This window comes from Phasianus colchicus, chromosome 1 (assembly GCF_987193195.1).
Source record: "Phasianus colchicus chromosome 1, bPhaCol1.hap1.1, whole genome shotgun sequence".
Classification (NCBI taxonomy): Eukaryota; Metazoa; Chordata; class Aves; order Galliformes; family Phasianidae; genus Phasianus; species Phasianus colchicus.
Genome location: NC_143436.1, coordinates 49,741,142 through 49,766,486, shown reverse-complemented (window position 1 = coordinate 49,766,486; position 25,345 = coordinate 49,741,142). Strand labels below are relative to the sequence as shown.

General features: G+C 40.2%; 2 protein-coding genes and 1 non-coding gene across 6 annotated transcripts in view; all 3 read right to left on the bottom strand.

The window, feature by feature from the left end:
• Positions 1-1,089: 1,089 nt before the first annotated feature.
• On the bottom strand, positions 1,090-2,031 carry FMC1 (formation of mitochondrial complex V assembly factor 1). Its single transcript, XM_090141277.1, has 2 exons — positions 1,431-2,031; positions 1,090-1,338 (listed from the first exon to the last, which is right to left on the bottom strand). The coding sequence occupies exons 1-2, from the start codon at positions 1,557-1,559 to the stop codon at positions 1,144-1,146; spliced, it is 324 nt and encodes a 107-aa protein (XP_089997403.1). The 5' UTR covers positions 1,560-2,031; the 3' UTR covers positions 1,090-1,143.
• Positions 2,008-2,080, bottom strand: TRNAR-CCU (transfer RNA arginine (anticodon CCU)). Its single transcript has one exon. It is a non-coding gene; the product is annotated as a tRNA-Arg (tRNA).
• A 379-nt stretch (positions 2,081-2,459) lies between these two features.
• The window catches only part of UBN2 (ubinuclein 2), a 55,264-nt gene continuing 32,378 nt past the window's right edge, over positions 2,460-25,345 (bottom strand). For all 4 annotated transcript variants that reach the window (XM_031600320.2, XM_031600322.2, XM_031600323.2 and 1 more), the window contains 6 exons: positions 21,114-21,164; positions 19,783-19,825; positions 17,714-19,249; positions 13,691-13,937; positions 12,880-12,969; positions 2,460-11,755 (listed from right to left, as the gene is read on the bottom strand). In XM_031600320.2, coding sequence (XP_031456180.2) covers positions 11,706-11,755; positions 12,880-12,969; positions 13,691-13,937; positions 17,714-19,249; positions 19,783-19,825; positions 21,114-21,164 — 2,017 coding nt within the window. In that variant the 3' untranslated portion in view covers positions 2,460-11,705. The remainder of the gene's footprint in view (positions 11,756-12,879; positions 12,970-13,690; positions 13,938-17,713; positions 19,250-19,782; positions 19,826-21,113; positions 21,165-25,345) is intronic.

The window sequence follows — 25,345 nt, the reverse complement described above, 5'->3', positions numbered from 1 at the left end:
ACGTATTGCACAGAATTTGAGGCTCTTGTGAGAAGTGGGCAGCAACAATTGGAGCTACTATTTCTCTTCTGATAAAAAAAATGATTCACTGTTCCAGATTGTGAGAAGGGAGAACAGTGGTATTATTGTGACTATAGCTCATTGTTACATGATTTATACGAGGGCTGCTTGAAAGTAATGCCTCCTATTTTATTATGTTGGCTCATGATGTCAGAGCAGATGTTGGTGGCATGGCAGTAGAAGTTGCACCCTCCCACCAGCATTCCATTACATTTTGTTGCTTTGAGACAGAAGGGCAATCAGAGAGAATGGCGTCTAACATGGAAGAGAGCATGAAGCAAAGGCGTGTCACTGAATTCCTCCATGTGGAAAAAATGGCACACAGTGACATTCACTCATCTTTGCTGAATGTTTATGGAGACCACACAGTGGATGTGTGCACCATGATGAGGTGAGTGCTGTGTTACAGCAGAGGCAACAGTGATGTGAAAGACCAGCCACGTTCCAAATGGCCGTGCAGATTTCTATGAGCATGGCACACAGGCTCTTGTTTATCGTTGGCAAAACTTTATTGCATATGCATATGTTGAAAAATGGTGTTTTGTATCTGAGAATTTGCTCTATCAAACAGTGCTATTGTGCTCTTTGTATCTGCTGTAGTTTCCATGGAAATAAATAGGAAGCAGTACTTTAGTGCCAGTATTTGGTACAACCAGCAGCCATCAGGTCTCCATTTAATGAAACACAGAAGACCTGCAGTCTCAATCACCCAAGTCCAGGACACTGACAAGCAATTCATTCAGCTGCATTCTCTCTAACTTACAACCAGCAGCTGTGGGTCAAAGTCTTCAAACTGAATGTTTTTGCTGCAGCAGTGCTCACCCTCCAACACTGTAAAGATAGGGCCTTTGCTCTCAGAGGAATACAGAATTCCTCACGCAATGGGAAATTCTGAAGTCCTCTGACCTACAAGATCAGGGGAAGAAAACAAACACGTTTATACCTCCTTAAACAGTTGGTGGCGAGTCCGGGCTTCGGCTCTGATACCCCCAACCCGAAGCGGACACAACACACAAGCCAGAAGGCAGCTCCACAGCCCAGGGCGTTTATTCGGCACCGAGCAGCAGGCGGCACGGGGCGGCCTCAGCCCTTCCCCCCCGGCTGCCGGGGCAGCATGAAACCCACCAGCCCCGCCACCTCCTCGGGGGATCGCTCCCCGCGGCCGTGGTACTCGCGATGCAGGGCCTGGTGCTGCCGCACGCTGCGCAGCAGGCACAGGTAGGTGGCGGCCTGGAAGTGCAGCTCCTGCTGGGCCCGGCACAGCTTCTCACTGGTCACCTGCGGGGAGAAGCAGCAGAGGCCCGGAGATAGCGGCGGGAAAAGGGCGGCGGGGGAAGGGCCCGGAGGCCGCCTCTCCACCCGCGCCGTACCCGGTGAGCGCGGAAAGCGGCGAGGACGTGCCGGTAGGCTGCCGTGTCGCGATAGGCGCGACCGCTGACGTGTCGCAGCTCGCGGAGCAGCCCGCGCAACGTCTGCAGAGGAGAGCCCAGCGCCGCCATCTTCCCGCTCCTCGCCCTCCGCCAATCAGCCGCCGGCGACGCGCCGCAGCGACCAATCAGAGAGCGGGCGGCTCGCGCAGTTTTCCGCCCATCAGCAGAGGTCAGATGGCGAAGGTCGAGCGCCCCCGTCGGCCGTTGGGCGGAGCGACGCGCGCTCACGGGTTTGAGGGGCGCCGGAAGCAAAGCAGCCGCCGCCCACCCGCTGCGTCACGAGGCTGGATGTCGAAGCGCGTGGTGTGAACGCTGCGTAATGAAAGCGGCTCAGCTGCAGATGGTGGGCATCCGCCTTGTCTGCTAGGCCTACAATAGGGTCGCGAAAGCCGCATTCAGGTCGTTATTAGAATAGCTCCCACTCGCCCTCTGTTCAGCCGTCGAGGCGCCCCGCAGCCACCACGTATTAGAAAACGGAGAGCAATGCTACAGTCAGCTGGAAAGGAAAAAAAAAGACCACCCCAGATGGGACTCGAACCCACAATCCCTGGCTTAGGAGGCCAATGCCTTATCCATTAGGCCACTGGGGCTGCCACGAGAAAAAGCTTTTTCCGGCGCCTACTTGTCCCCTATCTCCTCCCCTCTTCCTTTTATAGTTATTATCTAGCGAGCGCTGATTGGGCAGCACCTCCGTCCCACCTCCCTGCCACGGAGCCTTCTGGGAGCCGTTAGGCCTTCGTTCGCCTGCGGCTCTGGAGCGCGGTGGGCCAGGCGGGGTGTCGTTCTGAAGCGCTGCCGGCCTCCGGGACGTCCTTTCCCTCTGCGGTTGGTCGGCTCAAGAAAGCCGTAACAATGCTCCCCGCTCGAATTCACAACAAAGGAAAATCCCACAATAAGCCCAGAGCAACGGCCCTTTACGAGATGTGCTTTTCATCTTTAATTTTGTGAGAAATCACACAGACAGGGCTCTTATGTACATTCCTCTTTATTTAATACAGCACAGACACGTAACAGATAAAAAAGAAAACACTCATGAAAAAGCCTGTCGCCATCAAGGACAGGGCACAGCTACACCCAACTGCGTAAGGCTCCTACTGCAGAACAGGGCCTGCTGCCTAAACGTGGAGCCCAGAGCAAAACTGCTGCCAAAAAGTCTTCTGCTTTCAGGAAAGCAGAATGGAGAAGGAAAAAAAAAAAAAAGAGCGAAAATCCCTCCAGGAATAGGTGAAGCAGGTGGCACCTGCAAGGCTTCTTGTAGGACACAAACACTGCTACCTGTTTGGACCAAAGCACTAAGAGAAGAAACGTTCTGCAGCTGTTCTTGCAGAATGCCCAATAACCCCGACTTCTGAACATGCCACCTGTCTCAGGGATGGAAACCTGAGCATCTGGAAGGAGTGAAAACACAGAGTAGTCATAAGAGATTTAATTAGTTTCCCTGATAGGGCTTTGCCCGTCACAGCTGGGAATGTGCAAGAGAACAAACCGGCTTCCCAATTAAAAAACTAATAGTCATTGAACTGACCAGAACTGTGCATGTTTGGAACCAACGCAGGCTTTTGTGGCAGCAGCTTCTTCCTTCTCCCTCTTCAGTTCAGGATGGAAATTAAGCAGGCACCAGTTCCTCTGGCAAAGAGCCTTACACGTTTTTTAAAAATTAAAATACAAAAAAGGGAGACAGGTGTATTTACAAAATCCATGGCTGGTACAGTACATCATTTTTAAGACACACTAAATGCTACAATCTTTCAGGTCCTGAGATTATTACGAAAAAAAAAAAAAAGCAACAACTCAAAACTTGTGTTCAGGTCCAGTTTTATAAGGAGAGAGGAAGGAAATCACACATTTAAAACACAGTATTCCTTGACGTTAGTGGAACACACCTCTCTAAAAATCCAAAAGAAAGTGGTGCTAATCACCCAGCCGTAGCTGCGTTTGGTTGTTCAGGCTTGCGGTCACAAGAGGGGAGCATTTCACAGGGGAGTTTGGAGAGCAAGCCAGGTAAGCACCTGGCTGTGAGAATTCTGATACTAAGCCTTACGATCTGAATTAGGCAAGTATTAAAAAGCAGGAAGGTGATCCAATGCAAATTCACACTAAACTGAGTAGAACATCACAGGAATCACCAATTCAAAGAGGTCTGCCATCTTGCACCACTTTGCTTAGGGCAGAGGTCTATGAAGAACGCCAGTTTTGTTTGTAAGACAAGTGGCCAAGTGTTTCAAGCTACACCAAGAAAGGCAGGAAAATGCTTTGCCCACCATTTTCTCTGCTGTTGACTTTACATAGCTTCCTTCATTCACCTGGGGATCAGCAAGTCAGATGGGGTTAAGCTGATTATATTTAAACTTGCTAAAAGTACATATCCTACATGTGACAACAAAGAGTAGAGGCTAGACTTCTGTCAGTGGGAGGACCCTGCTGCCACTAGCTGGGTAGGCAGGGATTTATTTGAAAGCTCTGCTCTTGATTCAGCCTCATCACCAGGCAGAACTGCAGGGACTTGCATCCACACCTGTATCTTCAATGAAATATTCTGAACATCGTGCTTTTGTATCACCAGAAGTTATAATCACAGATGCCCTTTTATTATAAGCAACCTGACTTTAAGCTAGAATTACTCGTAATTACTCGTGAAATGCTTCTAACCCTTGGTAAGAAGGCTACAAAAGACAAATCACAGAACAAGGGTACTAATTTAACAGCTAAAATATAACTGCTCAGTAGACTTTTTGGAGAAAATAGTAGTGATGAATTTCGTTTTTTTTTTTTTTTTTTAAATAGTAGTCCAAAAATAGTATTTCTCCATCTATTTTCAACAGAGATCTGAGAACAATGCAAGAACATGGTACTAATTGCTACATGATGGAATTACCGGCCATAATACACACACTACAGTTCTCACCTCTGAGCTAAACTGTTATTTGTAGTTACAAACAATACTAAAAGATCAGTCAGGAATAGCGGGGGAATCACAATTTTGCTTTTATTTGAAGATCCAGCTACTGTGTAGCTCATACCTGCCCTTGTTTAGAAACAACTTCATTTAACTGAGAAACTGATTTAATTCACTTCTGATAGTGGAAGGAAACACAGGATCTCATTATCTTCTCCCCGTATCCAATCTGCACATTAATAAACAACATCAACTACGACTTCTTAAAACCGATTTTGAGAGCTGACTACTCCAAAAGCTCTCAGACTGAAACCTGTCACAAGAGGCGATTTTAGATTCCCTCATGAAGCAACTTCATGAGGCTTGACAGTAGGTGTTGCACCAGCAAGAGGGTTTCTTTTTTAATATACAAATTTCTTTCTTCACTTTAACAAAAGGAGTTTTAAAGACATTCCAAAAATATTCCATTTTCTTTGGGTAGAACTTGAACATGTGTTAACAGGGTAGCTGGGGGAAGGAACGCACGTAACACTTAAATATGTAATGAATACTTATCTGCATAGTTGATATTAGTGACTACTAATCAAACTAAGGCCTTATCTGGAGAAAGTTGAGAACACAAGAATGTTTCTTCTCCCACCTCCTACTCCACTGGTGAAATCTAAGTAGTCTCAAAGGAACTCTGGCTGTGTCAGCAGCTACTTGGCCTGGTCTGCAGCAGTGTTATCTCCCAACTGCTTTGGGTCAATTCTCTCACCTTTTCCTCTTGGTAGTGGACAGTAACAAATGTAATTGTACCTGTTCCTAGAATATATTTGCACATCCTGAAGCATGATAGGAGTTAGTGTGCACTGCTTGTTTTGGATTACTTCACTATGAAGAAAAACTTGTTAGTTAATGGTTATTATATTAGCGGGAGCTGAGGGCAAGGAGAGAGGATGAAATCCACTTCTAGATATAAAACACAAAAATGTCATTCTTCTAGAGTTGCTCTGTAGAACTATAGCTGTCAAAAAATGGCTACAAAATAACAGAACTATGTCCTTGACTACTGACAAGATTAGCACAGTATCATCTACAAGGAGTGTGCAAAAAAAATGGCCCTAGGGAACCTTTGTGCTTCCCCAGTTTTGCCATGCTGAGATCTCTCAGCGTAACACAGCAGCAGTGGGGCTTCCCACAGCCCTCAAAGGCTATTACAGCAGCAGGGTATCACTGGGTCACAGAATACAGGCAATGAAGCCATACCAGAAGCTTCCACAGCCAGAGCACTCCCCAATGCAATGGTAATCTTTCATGTTACCAAGTCAGCCTTACTTACTTAGGCAGTGATTTCTAGAGTAGCAGACGCTGATTTTTGAACAGCCACGTGTGAAAAGCACTGCAACTAGCAGCACCAGCTGTGGATAACTGATCTCTCAATCAGCCTAGGATGAAGAGCAGACATGCCTGAAAGGAACTAATAGCAGAAGAGACAAGTAGGAGCAATTCACTGCCATAGGTGGATGTAGCCAACTACTGAAGTCGCTCTCAGCAGCTTACATAAGGCAGATAAGGAAGCACTCTAACTCCATCTGAACAAGCTACCAGCAATAGCATTCTTTCTGACTGGCACCATTAGATTGGTAAAGATTATTTAAAAAAAAAACAAAAACAAAAACAAAACCACAACAACAGGAAAAGAAACAAAAAACTATGGCCTAGTTTAAGCAGGTTCACTTAAACGCAATACAGCGGTTAGGCTGCCACAGGAACATGTTGTATTTGATATCCTACTTTTAGCTCTCTAGATGGACTGTCAACATCAGTATGAAGGAATTCGCTAGCCATTCTCACTCTGGTTTCTGAAAAGAGAAGGTAAACAGACCTTTTTCATACTGCAACTCAAAACTGTATCTTCCCCAGTGGAAACACATCACAGAACTAGCAGTCTAGTGATGCTTGTGTAAGTTTAGCATTTGATCAACAGATGAATTGCTAATTTCAGGTACACATGATTGCAACAATAGTAAGTTACATGTATCCTCAGCACAGAATTATTAAAATTACTAGAAGTTCTACTATAGATTGCTAATTTTGTCAGAGACAAGGAAATAAGCAGACACTGTTTTTAGTGTTCTGCACCTAACAATACATGATCTTACTGTTCGTTATTTTAAGAGAACAAATGAAATCTCAGCAAGAAAAATTACAAGACAAGTACTTGATGTGAATGACTTAGGCAGCTTGCAAAGTACAGTGAAGTTAAACTTCAGAGTAGTTGTACTCTTGCAGGTTGTAACGAGTTCCTTCTTACACATAACACATGGTAGGAAGGGACAATTTTAGTAAATGTAAGAATCCTTACACAAACAAGTGTCAAAAGACATGACAAGCTGTACACAGGATTCCTTGTGATTCATCTCCACTCAAACTTGTTGAAAGCTATTTTCATCTTCTTTCCCCACTCCTTACAGTTATGTTAGCCACACATTTGTTTCAAATTCAGTAATAGTGTGAAGTGGTCCAGTATTTAAAGTTGTCTGTTGTATTTGTGAACTAATTAAGACCCAAACTTAAAACCTTCAGAGAAAAATGCAAGTAGTTCTATTCCCATTAGCCACTTCTTCCTTTCTCTCACACACGTTTACACACTCACACACACCCCCCTTTACCATACTGCCACCTTTGCCCAAGCATTCATTCTTCGTATGCAAACATTAACAGAGACAGCAGAATGGCGTACTATGCGTTACAGGAGCCTAAGGAAAACTGCAGTGTGTGAATGTGTGCAGGTGTGAGAGAAAAGAAAGGACAAACATACAGAACCAACGCCATGGTACAGCAGCTACGAGTCACATACATTACACACTTTTTTCTTTCTTTTTTTTTTTTCTTTTTTTTTCTTTTTCTTTTTTCTTTTTTTTTTTTTTTACAAAAGGGAAAAATAGTATAACAGCATAAAGCCATCTTGGCAAGCTTAAGATTTTCCTCCAAAATGCCTTCCAGCACTTCAGGATCTCTGAGAACAGTTTAAAGAGGGTAGGAAAATAAAATAAAAAAAGGCACTTAAACAAAGGACAAAGGCCTGAATCAAGTAAGTCATGGAGGGTAACAGCCATTTCACCAGAGCTTGGGCCAATCAAAAAAGCTACCAACTTAAATTTTTTTCAAAATTAAAATTGCATAAAGTGTTAATTAATCAGTCATTTACCTACTGCTTTAACTTTCTGAATCATTTTATGAAAGAAAAAGCCAGTGTCCCTTTAGTGATTTCCCCCCAGTTCAGCAAAAGATGGAAGTTAGGTGTGGGAGGAATCTTTCCACGGCTTGGCCTAACAGCAGGCTTTCCTGCAACGCCATCTGCAAAAAAAAAACAAACCAACAACAACAACAGCAACAAAAATAACAAAAAAAAAAAAACAAACAAAAAACCCTCAACCTCCAGAACAAAAATAGGAGAGGGACTACTGTGCCTTTAACAATTCACTCAGAAACAACAACAAAAACAAACAAAAACCACAACAACCCACTAAAAAAAACCAACACAAAAACAACCACAACCCAACACCCCAACACCTCTAATCCATCTGTGGGCAAAAACTACTCAAAAGAAAACAAACTGTAAACTAGATTAAATTTTGCTAATAAATACAGCCAAAAAGTTCATTTTATGAATGTAGCAGCAAATGTGATAAAGTTAGTTGGGGTCCAAGACGACTCCAACAGGGTTAATGGTTCACACAACTGTTGTCAGACTGGGAGATTGCAGGATTTCTCTGTTTTCGTGTCCTCAAGGAGCTTGCACCAGGTGGAGAAGGAGTGTGGAGGAAGGGTCAGGTAATGGGACTGAGGGACTGAAACAGGCTCTTGGCACCTGTCCCACCCCCAGATCTGTGCATCAGACAACTCTAATTGGATTCAAACAAGAAGCAGAACCCAGGCAATTAAAAGTTACTTCTGATTAGCAGAAAACAGATGTGAAACCCACAGCATCCACACTTGTGACTTACTAATTCAATATTAGTCTTGAATCAACTGACAAGGCTGGACAAAGTGATTTAGGCTGTTAGCATCTTGGAGTGAGAGAATACCGCAGTAATAGTCCAAGGTATCAGAAATTTTGCAGCCCATTTTTCATCTAGCCTGCCACCTTCTTTCTTACTTTGCAAATGTCTCAAAAGGATTTAAAATAGCTACCGTGGCTTTTGGGACTTTGGATCATGTTGCAGAAAACACTACCTGGAGGGTTTTAACATCTAAAACCTGTGTTTGAAATTATTGCTTGCATTTGTTTGGGGCTTTCAGTGAGCTTGACGTGGTAGCTCATGTACAGACCCCAAACCGAGTTCAGCCCTGCTGCCTGGAAAAGACAGCTCTACTTGGCTTTCTTATTGCTTGTGAATACTGAGGGTTATTTAATAAGTACAACTACAGTGTATTTATTACCAAAGGCCCTTAAAAAGGAGTAAAAATCTGGGGGTAAATGACTTTAGGAGAGCTGCTGTGCAGAAAATAGTAAAACATCAAATTAATTTTGCATTTGGACATTGCAGAAATTTTTCACTTCCCCATCCTGTTTGTGCAACCTGCAAAGGTCATTCAGAACCACTCTATTATTTCCTTTAATTTGGCCTTGCTTGGCTTAACACAGGAGAATAGGGAAAAGGCAATGCAGATCCTTTCATCACTATGCTGCTGATTCCAAGCAGCTCAGGAATATAACAACTGAAAACAGCTAGCCTCCGGTGGACTATCTGAACTTGCTTCAGGAAGAATGTATGGTCATCTTCATGCCACCTTCCTACCTATTTTCACCAGTTCACTCATTCCTCAAGACTCAATAGGCCACACAGACAGAATTCACTTCCTACCCTCAAGATTTGGAGTAGATACCCCTCAATTGAAGGTGAGGCATACTTCCAGGAAGAGAGGGATGTTGAAAGGAAATTTGTGCTGTTACTATAAGTCCCCCAGTCAAAAATTTCATGAAGCAACTACAAAGACAAAAGATGCAAATTTGAATGAGATGCCTTGATGAAGAAAACACAGAAGAGGTAGAACTCTTAGGACAGGGTTGTTTGGTTGTTTTTGTTTTTTGTTTGTTTGTTTTTGGTTTTTAGTGTGGTTTGTTGTTGCGGTGGTGTTTTATTTGTTTTTAATATATTGCTGCTTGATGGCTCACTGCTGCAACTCCCTTAGCTACTTGCATTATTGAAAATGTATCAGGTTTGACAGAATTCAGAGAACTAACATTGTTAGGCTTCCAAAAACTTCTCTTCCTTCAACCCTTCCCGGAGAAGAGAAAGAAAATCAGATAAAGTTGCACTCTACATAGCTTGTGGGATTTAACGTTCAACAGAATATGCATATTATTAGGAATGCAAGAGTCTACGTAGCTGTATGTTTCAACTCTAAATAACCTTGACTGAGATGCAAGTTCGTCTAATCAACATGCCGCATACAAAACATTAGCATTAGCTAAAAAGCATCTAATTGGCTGATGCTACTGAGTGAAATTCAAGAACTAATGTATCTTATTTTAATTCAATGTGTCTTTTACAGAAGTGTTGTGCAAAAACATTTATTGCTGAGCTCAACCCAACATTTTTATACTAAATACACAATATATATTATTTTAGATTCATGTATATATATATTTTTATATAAAATTAAAATGAGCTCTAAATAGAAAAGAAATTGTTCTCTGGTCTAAGAAAAATAAGTCACATGTAAAAGTAACCTGAAAGCTATAAGTTAATCTAGCAAAAAACATTGAAGATTCCTTATCTGCGAGTCAAAGTATCTCTGGAAGGTGAGACAAGCTGTAGTCACTGGCTCAAACTCACCTCAAACTACTGGAAAGACTGGGTATTAAGAATTTCAGCATCTCTGATCAAAGGAATGTTTCAGGGTTGAAGGAGAAGGACATAATACCATTTTAGTTGCTTCTTTCTCCTCATGGTTTATTTTAGTTTCTGCTATTCTCACCTTTTATCTGACAGCACAAGGGACTCAACAGCATAGTTCTGTTCTAGTGGCAAAAGTGCAACATGTGCTGGATACTTCCTAACCTTACAAATGAACCAGTCCATGTATTGCTATTAAAAAAAAAAAGCCAGCTTTGCTGTCTTGTGCTACCATGTAAGGAAGAGTTCAGGTTGGAAACTCTTCAGGCCAGCAGGGGCTAGAAATGCTGGAGGCAACCCAATCAGCCCCCGGAAGAGAAGGCACCTCTGGTCGCTCTCGAACGACTCCTCTTTGGCTAATGCCTGAAGCAATATCAACCTGGCTCTGGAGTAAGTCACATTCCGCTTTCCTTTACTACCAAATCATGATAATGCATGGCTTTTGGGAGCAGTTGCATGAAAGATGAGAAAGATCTAAAATGGGTAAAGAACTTACCATGTTTCATAAAAGATACGATAGAACACTACTTAATTTTAGTAGGATAAACAAAACGGAAGGGAAAAGAAAGTTTAACAGAGAGACAGAAAAAAAATCACAGAATGCCTTTAAAAAAACAGATGTAGGAAAGAAATGCTAGCCTAACCAATAATATGTGGCTTTTCCTTTTCTGTAAGATGAAAAATTCCCAAACATCTTTCCTCCCTTGAGTAAGAATCATTATGTTAAAAAAAGAAAAAATAGAAAGCAAGGATCAAATGGTTTCCTAGTAGTCTCTCACATCTCATGTACCAGGAGATCTGTTTTTGAAGACAGCTTCTTGGGATTAATGTAGGCTCTCTATAGCCAAACAGCCTTGTAAAGCTGGAAGAATGCCCACATCAGAACCTGCATTTCTGTAAGTTTTTAAATACAATATAAAGTATCCCAGCACCACCTCTACTCTACACCTTTGGCCCAAAACCATATGGTACACTCAGGACCTACATATAATCTTATACCGGGCACTTCAGGAACTAATAAAGTAGATGACTTCACCTCATGCAATAGATGGAGAAACCTATTCTAGCTCCTCTCATTATTTCAACTCTTTATTGAAGATTACCCAGAAAAAAAAATGTTTGTGCTGCTGTGGGTTTGACAATCAATTTCTTTTAAAAGCCAATCAGAACAATGAAAAAAAGTTTGTTTCTTTAGGCGAGATCAAACTATGACCAGTCTGCATGACCAGGAGGAGGACCAGTCCCCCTTTTTTCCTTCTCTCTTTGATCAAGTATTGTTTTCTTTTTCTTCTTCCTCTCACCACAGTGCTTGGGATCAGAATATGTAAACATCGACAGAAACAGCAGCCCTGTGACAAATAAGCACTTCCCCAACTGGGCAGATTCTGTCAGCCAACCAGAACTGCTTCAGCTCCCTTGCTTGTCCAGAAGTCACTGGTTTTTCCGCTGTAACTTAGTGTCCCCTTTACTTTGGCCTCCATCTGTAGTTTAAAAGACAGGAAAAGAAGTGGAAGAATAAAAGCATGAACAAAATTTATAACTTACAACATATTTGGAATATTCATCTTTAACATCACCAAAAAGTGGATTCTTTATAGTGTAGAGGACTTCACATATTTTCTATAGATCTTTTATTATTTTGGTTTAAATAGCACTGTTGAAACCCAAGACATCAAGCTATATACCTAAAGATACCACCTCACTAACGGGAAGTTGGAGCTCTGAATACCACAAAAAAAAACCCCAAAAATAAACCAAGAAAAATCAAGCTTTTCTTTACTTTCTGAGAATTGTAGGTCACTCCAAAGCCCTTGTGGTGACAAGAAAGTTGAAGTTCATACAACATACAGGTGATAGGTCTATTTTCAGAGCCCTGACACAACACTGTCCAGTTTTTGGAGCCAAGTACTCCAAAAAACAGGACGATGAATCCACAGAAACACTGGTACCTTTCATGTTCCCCTTCCTGGCTCAAAAAGAATTCCTACTAGTGCACCACTGAGACCTTTCAGCACTAGGTCTGACAAGCATAAAAAATTATTCTACTTCAAACTACTCCTCTCAAAACATGTAACTTTATTATCAATGTTAAAATTCCAAGGGAAGATTAGTGTTCCATTAGGAACGTATCACACTGTTCACATGTGCACATGAACTGCAAGAAACATCAAAAAGATTCTAAGCTTAAAGGTCAGTTTGTCCTCCAAAGGAGAAATTAAGAAGTAGTGGAAAAAACAACCCCCTTCCAGTGTAGACTATACAGCCTGTAAACAATCATGAGAATATCCAGTGAGTAGTAGTAGCTTTTTCTACTGGTGGAATTTGGAGGCTTACGTTTCCACAACTGCAATAATAAAGTATTACTGATATTTTTGAGGGTTTTTTTTTTTTGTTCCTGGTATTGAACATAAACAGAAAAAAACTGCTCCATTTCTAAAACTATTGCTGTAACAGAAAATGCACTACCTGCTGCTACCAAAGCTTGGTCTTTTTCCTGTCTTCTCTAAACCAATTTTAAATAGTGTACATTTTATTTCAATCTAGAGCAGAAATATAACTTGCTTTTTTAAGTTATAAAAAGTACTAAGAGAAATATTATCTTTACCTGTGTAAGCTTGCTGCAAGTGAGCAGGCAGAGGTGAGTGAGATAACGCTGCTGCGTGCTGAGCACCTGGCTGTAAACCCTTCAGTAAGTCTGAGAAAAAAAACAAGGAGAAAAGCAAGGATGAAAAATAAAACTAAAAGACCAAGTTTGCATTTGTGAAACAGAAATTAATGTAGTAGTGTGCTAATTTGCATAGATTTGTGAAGACATCTCAACAACAAAAATAAATACATACTAGTATTCTGATGGCTGGTATACAAGCCAATAAAACATACCTGTTCAGAACTAGTTAATCAAAGTCAGAGCAAGGCTCACGCCTCACTACTGGGATGCAATTCTTCATACTATTTCCTTTGGCAGAAAGGCCAAAATTGATACAGATTAAAAGCTTAAATAATTTCTTTTAAACAATTAGAAATAGTAAATCCTATCTTAGTTCACACTTTTTTGTAAGAAAGTGGTTTGGTACCACAGGGTCTAAGCTAAGGATATTTTAATGAATCATTATTTCAGGTCTCATCTTTGTATTGTGAAATAAAGAGAATATTAAGGCATTTCTTTCTAAGGACAAGAGAACAAGTTAACTCAAAAATGCATGATAAAAAACAACTATACTATAACAGTGAAGTTATTATCATCTATAAAAGGTGATTCTTAATATTTGGATAATACATAAAAATTTTTTTACCAGAGAAGAAATCACATTTCTTCTCTTGTACTCATTATCACAGAACTACAGCACTTCCCTTCTTAACTTCTGTTTTCAGGATGCCTCTTTCCACACAGCAGTGTGATAAGGAATTCCACTCACTCTGAGTTAGGCTGTGGTGGAAAGCCGCTGAGGTAGATCCCGAGGTGGTTGTCACTCCAGCTGTGTCCGTCCCAAAGCCAAGCAGCTCCAAGGGAAACTGGAAGGGCACAGTCACAGGAACAAGGCCACCCAGCATCCCAAAAGGAGTTAATGGTGCAGACGTCACGTTCTGACTGGTTACAGACAGGGGTGATGCCATGAGAGTCAGAGGTGAGGCGTTAGCCAGTAATGATGCTCCTGCTGTTGACTGTACAAAGAAAAGTAGTACTTCAACATTTAAAAGCTTTGAGTTGTGCCCTCTAGGGAGATAAAAACTGCTTACTGCTAAGTGTGTTCTGGTTAAAAAGGACATTAAGCTATTCATAGATATTCCCTTAGCCATATAGGAGCAATTCCCACTGTTCACCTACTAAACAAGCACAAACATATCTCAGATTTACACATGCAAGGTTCACCTCTTGTTTTTCTTGCCAGCTTTGCAGATGATTTCCTTTAAATTATCACACAAGTCTGAAGATCTTTAGAAGCACATTATTCCTTTCTCCTTTCCAAATACAGGTCTTAACACAATGCTAACTATATTTCTAAAAAGACTTCTTCGAAGCAAGAATTTCTGAAAACTCAAATCCATATGTAAGAATCACCACACTTCAAGAGAAGTCATATTACCAGGACATAAACATATACATACAAATATATACGTATCAATGTTTATACAGAAACACACAAGTGCATATTTCAAAGCAAGAGGCAAGAAATGAAAACTCCACCCCACATATGTCACAAGTTAAATTCACCTCAGTTTAAAAATGAAAATGCATGATTAGCCAGAATATTTTAGATACAACTGTTCCCAAATTACATTAATTCCTCTGAATCTAGAAGCTGCTTGGTTTGTTCTTATTTAACAATATTTCATTCATTAAATTTACAATAATTTACAATAAGGTAATGTTCAGTTCTCAAGTTAGCTATTAAAAAACACTAAGTACAGAGAGAAGCATTTTGAATTAGACTCAAACTCATGCATTTGGATGTTTGAGCTATCAAGATTCAGAGACTGAACAAGGCTCAAAATCTGTGCATTTGGACAACTTATCTCCCCGAGTTGTGTAATATCAACTTATATAAATAGTTAAGTGATGAAAGCTCCTAAAAGAGAAACATTTTCTATTACCATTTGGGTCTTAAGATGTTTACATGAAACCTGCTAAAGAAAGGTTAGTGCTGCTTAAGACAACATTTTAAAATCATATCCCTGTGAATGCAAGCAAGTACAAAGCAGACTCTCATAAGAAATGTTTCTATTGGCCAACCTAGGAGTGAAGCTGCTGAGACTTCATTTCACAAGTAGAAAACTGTGGATGAAAACATTGTAAGGACATACAGGTTTGGTCACCTTAGCTGTATTAATTTCACACTAAGCCCATGTACAACAAAATGGCAACTGTTCACTATGTAATCTTCACTGTACAACAAAATAAAAGCCATGCAGCAATCTCTTACAGTTCTGCCTTCGTAAAAAGCCTCAAACCAGAAAGGAGCTTTTTAGTGTGCTCTGTCAAGAACCTGTTTACTTGAGGGAAAGTACTCACAGAGAGTGCCGTAAAGGAGCTGCCATCTCAACTATGTTAGCACCTCACAAAAGGTTCAACTCAGTCATGTAAATTCGAGTCATTAATATCCTTAGAAATCTAAGTGGTATTCTGCTCAAGCGTATCAATGATAGATAGAGCTTAAGGAAATAACATAAGATAATTGCTCAATTTTACATTATTTTGGCTTTATGTTCTCAAAATACAACATAATATACTTTGTTAAAATTTTGAGGAGCTACAGCAGGTGCAAGTTTATATTCAAGTAAGCAACTGTACCAATCCAGTGGGAAAGGAGGGAAATGCTTACTGGAAACTCTTCCAAGTTACAAACACCTTTTTGTCATCACATGAAATCATATTAGTTTGATCTTCCATGCAAGTAGGATATTCTAAAAAGCAACTTCTGTACTATCTTTATCTGACAGATCAGTAGCACCTGATTTAAACAGGAATGAAATACCTAAACATTTAATGGAAATTCACTTTCAGTCGTTCGCAGTGTATTAAGAAGGGTAACAAAGTTCTTACTACATAGTACCCAGCAAGTCTTTAAGGCCAAAGAAGTCCTATTATCACAAATCTTTCTCCCTTCAGTGTACTTTGACTGTGTAGTTATTTGATTATCATCTTCTCTTGAATATACTACACTGACTGAGCCTCAGTCTGCACTGAAGGAACTCTTAGCAAATGTTTTATCCTCCTCTGAAAACTCTCTTGAAGTGTTTTACATTACCAAAGTACCTTCTGAAGTGTCAAGAAAAAAAACAAAACATGTGAAGTCACAATTATTAACTTTGTAATGCCATATGTAACTCAGTTCCTCCAGCTAATTTCTTCCTTCTATATGCCAGAACACTATTTTGTTGTATTACAGTATATGCTCATGATAATTGATTAACCACCACATTCCCAGCAGCCTCTCTCTTCAACATCACTGCCTGCCAAGATGCATTTTTCATCATCCAAGTGATCAGTGTCTCTATAAAAATAATGATTTGCCTATAACTGCACAAGGTTTGCAGGAACTGATCTCATAATTCACATAATACTGCTCATTTCCTATGTTCATCAACTTTAAGAACTACTACAATCATTTCACAATTTTTTTCCACATCACAACAGCTGAATCCAGTGGATACTGTGGATTCCACCAAAAAAATCATCCCCAGACCATACACTGCAGCCTTGTTTGTATTCAGGCACCTTCTAGAGTGCTCAAACTGTACCGCATTTAAGCTTAGCTCTTCTCTAAACTGCTTGTGGTACCCCTGTGGACCTTACACAGGGCATGTATTGCTGGGTTTTCTTTTTTTTTCCTCCATTCAAAGTACCCAAAAATAAGGAGAAGGCTGTATTAGAATCTGTCAAACACCCTGTTTGCTCCAAGGTATGGCAGGGTGAAAGACCACAGAAATACCTCATGAAGATCATTTTCTTCTTGTTTTTCAGCTGCATTAAGAAAAATTAACAGGCTAAAAGATTATTATAAAGCATTATGAAAACCTGAGTATATATCACTACAATGCAATAGCTATGTACATCATTCAGAAAAATACATCATTTTTCTAGCTTGCTACAGATCAAGACTCTAATTTACATTGATATCGTCTTTCTCAACTTAAGTAGTACAGACTTCACAATAGAGAGAGCACTATAAAAAGAGAGGAATACTTCAAATCATTTCAGTAATTAAATTGTTCCCATTAAGAAGAATGCATAAAGTAGGTTGTCTTCTGGGCAAATAATAGGTTTGCATGGATTTTAGAGGATTGTATTTTCAAAACATTTGTATTATATGACGACTTTTTCTAATCTCCAGTGTAAAAGTTTTGCACAAGTTCTCTCAAGTCTTTTCTACTATCTTTACATGTAGATAAACCTCTAATTCAGTTTGATTAGATCCTACAAAGTAAAATACATATTTAATAATCACAAATGCTTACAAAAGTGCTACACTGTTAAATACATGCCTTGCATTATACTCTAACCGCAAACAACTGAACTCCAGCTTTGTAAACCAATCACAAAGCTTGCCTAAGAAGACTTTTTATATAAGCATTCTTTACAGATAAGTAGGCAACAATACAGAAATTCAAAAATGCAAGACAATACTGCATACCCTGAAAATATAGCCACACAAAGATCACCTTTTATAGAGCTCTCTTTAAAGAAAAAAAAAAAATTCATACTGCAGACCAACTGTTTTTTTACTGAGGATTCCTTCCATCTCATCCCTGAATGTTACATCAGTTGGAAATACCTATTCACTGTTTTGAAAGTGCTTCATCCATATTAACATTTACACTTAGTGAAGTGTCAACATTAAGTTTCTGATTCATTTTCAAAACAAGATATTGTAAGAAAGAATGTTTACAACGTGTGATAAATACTAATGTCAGATTTAAATGTAAACTCAGATGCATACCTGCACACTGGCTGCTACAACTGGAGACCCTGAGGCAGAAGATGGTCTGTGTGGAGTTGACAATTGTTTAGTAGCACCCTGTGTTCCACTTCCTGCTCCCCCAGACAGACTAGTCCTACTAGCTCCACTTGAGTTAAGGTTACTGCCTCTGCTGGCAGGTACATTCATTCCAACTCCACCCAGATTAGTTTTACCAACAGTTCCAGAAGGAGAAGAGTTGGGCAATTTTGAAGAAGCCTGAGGGTTCTTTGCAGGCTGAAGGCCTGAGGTGCGATTAGAGGGCAGCAAATTCATTGTGGGAGACTGCCTGCTGATATTTACACCACTGGTCTGTTTATGTAGGGGAGTGTTGCTGGAGTGACTACTCTGGGAAACTAGTGCACTTGAACTGGAAGAACTGGGTGTTGCTGCAGGCCTGGGGGATGAGGTGGACTTAGATGAAAACTTAGGTGATGCATTGGGCTTAGGTGTCACAGAGGGCTTTGATGCAGTGGGCTTGGGAGAGGCAGCAGGTTTGGGAGAGGCAGCCATGGAGAAGGGAGGCTTGAAACCCTGGGAAGAAACCTGCGACACCATAGCCTTGGCTAAATAGTTACTAGAGGTAGAGGTGCTGGATGTTGTCCGAGAAACCAGTGGGTGAGATACTTGAGAGCCACTTCCAGATGAGGGATTAGACAAAGGCAGGCGATACACTACAGACTTCTCTTGAGCTTTGATGACTGGTGATGAGCAAGACAGTTTGGGATTACTGCTCAACTTCACCACTGGATTGGTCTGTGATTTACTAATAGTTGCTTGTAAAGGAGATACATATTTCTGCTGTACAGCTGAATGCTGGTGCACCTTTGTCATTTGTGACGTTGAAGAACCACCTTGAACCTCAGAAGATGATACCAAGATGTTAGCATCTTTGGGTCTTTGAGAGGTGGTAGAAATAGCTGCTTGGGTTTTAGAGGAAGAAACATGAGTCTGTGAAGAAGCAGCAGCAGCTTGGATCTGGCTTGACCTCTGTAGTCCTTGCTGAAGTAGCTTGGCTGGCAAAGGCTCTAAGGAAACTTTAGGATTTTGAATTGAAGATCCAGCAATAAGGCCTGAAGAGATACCAGTGTGAACTAAGTCCTGGGGTTTCTTTGGTACTGGCCCTGTGTGACCAGCAATAAGACTTGATGAGTGGGGTGTTTGAGCGGGCTCTACTTTCTTAGAAGTTGCCAAAGGCAACTTACTCATAATGCTTGCCAGTTTCTCTTCCCTCAGCCCAGGGCGAGGTCTGGATGTTGGTGTCTCTATAGTGGATCCAAGAGGAGATCCCTTGGCACCATTATTGATAACTGCAAGAGCATCAGAAATAGAGTCCAGTGAGGGCGGGTGGAAAGAGAGGTCTTCATCCAGTGAGTCGTCCAAGCAGATAGTCTCTGGAGCTGGTGTGCAGCTAGAGCTGGATGGGGTGCAGACAGGTGCACCGGTACTCAGTGTAGTAGCACAACTTGAATTAACTGAAGATATACAGGTTTTCTGTTCTTTCTTTGGACTAGAGTCCTAAGAATGAAAAAATAAGTAAAAGGAAAGTTTAACAGCCTTTCTAGAGTAGATTCAAAGTCTTTAGTTTAATACTATTATTCTATAAACTCAGAGGAACCTAAAATCTACTACTGAAGTTTTCGTATTAGGATATCTATGATATATTGATGCCCTGTGTGTGAGTTTAATATTTGTATTTTAAAATCTCACACTGTTGTTTTACAAGGTTAAAAACAATCTATGCTGCAAAGAACAGGATAGTTAATTTGATCACTGGGTAGAAATTGCTAGAACTTTAATAGAACTATTACTTTCTTCATAACCAATTTTCAAAAAGCTATATAGCTTAATATTATGAAGCTATGGAGATAATCTCTTGTATTATATGGTTTAAAGCCCATATGATTACCAGCCAATAAGGTCTAACAGCATTTCCTTAAGGTAGGATTTTCTGATTGAACCCTTTTGATAGATTTTTTTCTGGATCACAGGCAGAAAACTGGTTGTACCAAAAGGTCATATAGAAGTCAGATATGTAAAAAGGCATTTACCTTCACTTTGGCTTTAGGTGCCAGAATCACTTTCTTCTTTGCCCTAAAGCAAGGGAGATAAACACGTTAGAAGACAGAAAGGCAAACAGTTTTAGTGCCACCCTGATTATATTCCAAATAACTAAGAGGATGACTACTAGGCTCCAGCTTTTTTAATAGAGCATTCTTGAAATACAGACTTGGAGAAAGAATATCTTTAAACTACTGTTGTCGTCTTTGTATGTAAATTAGATGCAAAATTCACTGAATTACTGATATAGCCTGATGCATATCAAGTTAAGAGATTTTTTTTTGTAATTTTTCAATTCAGGGCATTTCAGTCCCCCACAATCTTAGGAGCTTCTTTCAGTAGAGCTTTATCTAAATGAAAATCACCAATAAAGGATAAAGGTTATGTAATTTCACTTTATATTGCTGTTTTTTGGTTTTTTTTTTGTCACCAAAGCAGTAGTATAGTTTATGTTCCCATTTGTATTTCAAACCACAAAACCAGTTTTTTTCTCCTCCAAGGCTTTCATTGCTTGTCCACTATGAAATAGTTCTAACTAGTTTTTGTTGCAATGGGCCATTTAACGATCTCTCAGGTGTTTGGTTTTTTTTTTTGCAGTGCAAATGAACATTGTAGCACCAGTGGCAGTTTATGTATGCAAAGACAGTACTGAGGATTATCAATTGCCTGCTTCAACATTTCAAATTGTGTCTAATTTCTATTTCTTCAAAAGGATTAACAGATTAACACTTCACAGCTCTTATTCTCCTATTCTAAGCAACTATAAATTAAAAAAAACCACATTTTTGTAGGTGGAGTCTGACTCAGTTTTGCCATTAACACTGTATATTTTCTACATAATCATACATATTATGAGAGTTATAGTTTGGGTAGTATTCAAAGCCATAATTGGTTGAGCTCTTATTGAATGAGGGCAAATTCTAAGAAGGACACAGCACTGTCTGAAAATGCTGAAAGTAAAATTTCACTAAGATACAAAACCTACTGTGTTTACAAAGATTTACGAGGAAAAGAGCAAGAATTACTGGATTCAATATACCACCGTCTAAATTTCGCTGGGTAGAGTGCTTTAGAATAATTTAAGGAAAAAGTGTTAGTCCACAAATACCCACGTAAGTCATTCAGCCACTTCAAAAAACAAGTTACAACATTCTTGTGATACTGTATTTCAGGTGTAAACCTAATAATTAAACAATCAAACATTTATGAACATTATAAATGCCTTTAAACATACCCCAAAATATCTCCCTTCTCTCCCCAAAAAGAGGTAGCATAAAGAGATACTATGTACTGAAGCTACTAACGAGCTGTCAATACTCACGGAGCAGAAGTGAGATGATTGTGAACACTCCGGCTTTCCTTAAAAAGCATCCTGCAAGAATGGTGAGAAAAGAAACATGAGATGATTCTATAGAGACAGACAGAATATGACCAGCTAATACTCAAGTACGTTTGAATTCTCAGAGAAATCTTTTATTACCTGTTTTTAAAGCAGCTGGTTGGTAGATTTTATCTGTACTGCTATCAAAATGCAATTGCTGGCAGCCGTAATAAATGAATGCTAAATAAAAAAATGGTTATGTTTATACTCAAAATACTTTGTTCAATGGCCAAGCAGAAGTGTACGTAATGGAGTACTATGTCTTCCAGCAGGAGGGAAGTCCTGACTTCTCAGACCTCAAAGGCTAGCAAACTACTTCAAATATCGAATAAAGGATTATTTTAAGCTCTTCTCATTGCATGTCCACACTCTGATCACAGGTATGAGTTTTGTATTTGCTTTTTTTAAAAAAGATTTTTGTTTTGTTTTGTTTCAATGTAGAAAGAAGTCAGAACAGAAGACAAGCTTGTTTCTACTAGCCTTCAATATTTTGTATTGGCCACTCCTGTGACTTCTGCATTTACTCTCATATTTTACCATAGAGCCAATGACACAGCTTTGTGAAAGGTTTGAATTGCTATGATAATCTTAACATTTTATGTGGTTTTATTCCCATATGATTGACTCTTCCTCAGTGAAGTGAGAACAAATCCTTACCTGTACCTACACTTACATGCCACCTAAATGCAGCTATAAGCAGCCAGTTAATGAAAACTCCTTCCTCTCTGCTTCCAGGTAGACACAGCAAACCAGACACAGTTTTCCTACATCACTGTCATCATGTTATCACTAACAACATGAACAGCTGTCTAAACAAGAGCTTTTCACCACTAAAAACATCCTGTAGAGCTGCAATGGTTATAAAAAATCCAAGTATCCACAAATCTCGTGCAATCTGGCAAGAAGGCAGTGACACTGTCTTGTTACACTTCCAATGGCTTATTTTTCAGATTCAGTTTTCACATTTCATTCACCATACCAACCTCCAAATCTGTACAGCACTGTCTATGAAGAACATCAGGAAACAAAAAAAACATTCCCAATTCAATGCTTCACTGACTTATCCGGCTTCTCCAGAGCATCTCCCCTCGTGCCTCCTGCTTACTGCTTTGATTGCTCCTTGATCTTTTTCATTTTAGGGCATGTGAGACACCAGTAATTTGCAGTGTTATCCTTAAAGGCTCAAGACAAAGTTTAACTACCATTGGAACTGAAGTCAAGGATCCAGTATAAATAAAGGCAGCAAGGACACGCTTAGAAAACAATTTGTCCATTACATTCATATATTTAGCTACAACAACTGATGAGAGAGGTCAGTATGACTTTGCCTCTCTGACACGACTTCAACTGTGCTGCTTGACTTGTTAGAAATAAGTGTACTGCAAGACTACTTGCAAAACCATCCCACAGAAGATGAAACTTTGGGAATTCCAAGAAAGACTTCCTGTTCTTTTTGCTTCCTTTAAACATGCACATATTTATATTACAGGCATTTTTAAAAGGACATGGAATCAGCATACAATCCATTTACAAAGAAATTAGTTACATTATCACAGAATCACCAAGGTTGGAAAAGACCTCCGAGATCATCCAGTCCAACTGTCCAGCTATCACCAACATCACCCACTAAATAATGTCCCTCAGTACAACATCTAAGTGTTTCCTGAACACCTCCAAGGTCAGCGACCCCTTTGTCCCCCCAGGCATCCTGTTCCAGCACCTGACCACTCTTTCAGAGAAGTTTTTCCAGCATCCAACCTGAACCTGTCTTGTGCTCCAGACCACTCACAGCTCCGTTGCCCCTCTTTGGACACACTCCAGGGCCTCCATGTCTTTTGTGTAGTGAGGGGCCCAAAACTGAACACAGAACTCAATGTGTGACTTCACGAGGGCTGAGTACAGAGGGATGATCTCTTCCCTGTTCCTACTGGCAACACTATTTCTGATAAAGCCAGGATGCCACTGACCTTCTTGGCCACACTGCTGGCTCATATCCAGCCAAGCACTGATCAATATCCCCTTGTCTGTTTCCTCTATAGTCTTCCAGCCACTCTGCCCCAAGCCTGTAGCCTTGCCTGGGATCGCTGTGGTCAAAGTGCAGGACTCAAAACTTGGTCTTGTTGAACTTCATCCCACTGACCTCAGCCCAGCTATCCAGATCCCTCTGTAGGGCCTTCCTACCCCCTGCCAGATAGACAGTTCCTGCCAACTTGCGTCATCTGCAAATTTACTGAGGGTGCACTCAATCTCCTCATGCAGTTTATCAATAAAGGTATTGAATAGGACAGGCCCCAGTTCCGACACCTGGGGAACACCATTCATTATCAGTCACCATTCACCACTACTCACTGGACCTGGCCATCCAGCCAGCTCTTTACCCAGCAAAGAGGGTACATGTCCAAGCCATGAGCCACCAGCTTCTCCAAGAGAATACTGTAGAAGACAGTATCAAAGGCTTTGCTGAAGTCTAGACAGACTACATCAACATTATGTGAAAAGGCTCTTTTCACTTTTTTTTTTTTAAGGATAAAAAGAATTTTCACTAAATCCATGAATATCAGTAAAACAGTCTCATCGGGTAGAGAGTGGAAGTTTTACACACAAAAATAATATAACAAAGAACAACCGCAGTTATGACACACATCAACAGATGAACATGGTGCAGTTTAAAGTTATATTTGATACCTTACCTCATACTTCTACAATGAACAATGGGAAACATATGAGGGCTGCTCCGAAATGAATGTTCCTTGTTATACCATGTTGGCTCATGACACTAGAGGCAGATGCCGTTGGTATGGCAGTAGAAGCTGAACCTTCCCACCAACATTCTGCTACATGTTGCTGCCATGCGGCAGGTGGCAGCAGAGAGATGGGCTGACAAAATGGTGTCTGACACAGAAGTGTCTATGAAGCAAAGGTGTGTCACTGAATTCCTCCATGCAGAAAAAACTGCACCCACTGACAATCATAGATACTTGTTGAACATTTATGGAGACCAAACAATGGTTATGAGCATGATGAGGCAGTGGGTGGTGTGTTTCAGCAATGACAACACCAACATGAAGGACTAGGCACATTCTGGGTGGCCATGCCCAGCTGTCACAACACAAAATGAAGAACATCTTGATCAGCCCCCCATCTGCACAGATTGGCTAATAGTGGTGACCATGTTGAAAAATACTGCTCTGTAGCTGAGAATTTGTTCTATCAAATAGAGTTATTGTGGTCTTTGCATCTATTGTACTTTCCATAGAAATGAGTAGGAAGCATTACTTTCAGAGCAAACTACTTAATACAGTTGACTTTGCAAATTAAAATTTTCCTTCATTTTAAGCCCACAAAATTCTATGCCATGGCCCTACCCTGATTAATAAGCATTCCTTATAAAATACATTGTAGGTCATTTTTAACATGACATACCTTCCCCCTACCTATTTTACATAGCTCCTTCTCACTCAAGGCCAGATATAAAGCTTCAAAAATATTAAAACTTCAGCATGAGAATCCCTATCCTAACATCCCAGATGTTCATCCAGCATACGAACAAGAGATGCTTCATTATGAACTATTACTGAATGCTACAGGAAATATTTGCTTTTCCTTTTTCCATGCATAACTGCCCAGAAAGGCAGTGGAAAGGTCATCTGAACATGATCCTGGGCTCTAGGAGTTCCAATCTGAGGAGGAGAGTTGGACAAAATGAGCACTGTAAGTCCCTTCTAACCTCAGCCATTCCATGAAAGCAACTTCAATTTTAGAAGGTAAAAACCATTCTGTGTGGATATATGTATATACATAAGGATATAAAAACACACATTACGCAAATGCTCATTTTAAGCTTGTCAGAAGCCATTGTGCCATTGTAAGAGCTTGTGCACTGGGTGCACACCACATGCATCCTTGTTGTTTTTTATTTTTTATTTTTCTTATTAACTGATAGAATAAAAGGAATAAAAGCAGTCATTTTGCTTTCCGTGGCATATGAGAACATGCAGCTTTCAGACAGAAGTACTGAAAGCGATGATACAATCTGTTCCAATTCTAACCATTACGCTTAATATGTTTTAACAAGATGGCTGACATTTGTGCTTTGAGACTGGTGCAGTTCAGTCGCTGTCTACGGCATTTAGGCAGTGAGATAATGATTTCAAATAATAGAAAGTACTTTC

What these genes read in the sequence shown, in the direction of transcription:
- FMC1 (XM_090141277.1), bottom strand. Translation starts at nt 1,559, where the DNA reads ATGGCGGCGCTGGGCTCTCCTCTGCAGACGTTGCGCGGGCTGCTCCGC. An exon ending in CCGCTTTCCGCGCTCACCGG is followed by an intron (nt 1,339 to 1,430) that starts GTACGGCGCGGG and finishes TTCTCCCCGCAG; the next exon opens with GTGACCAGTGAGAAGCTGTG.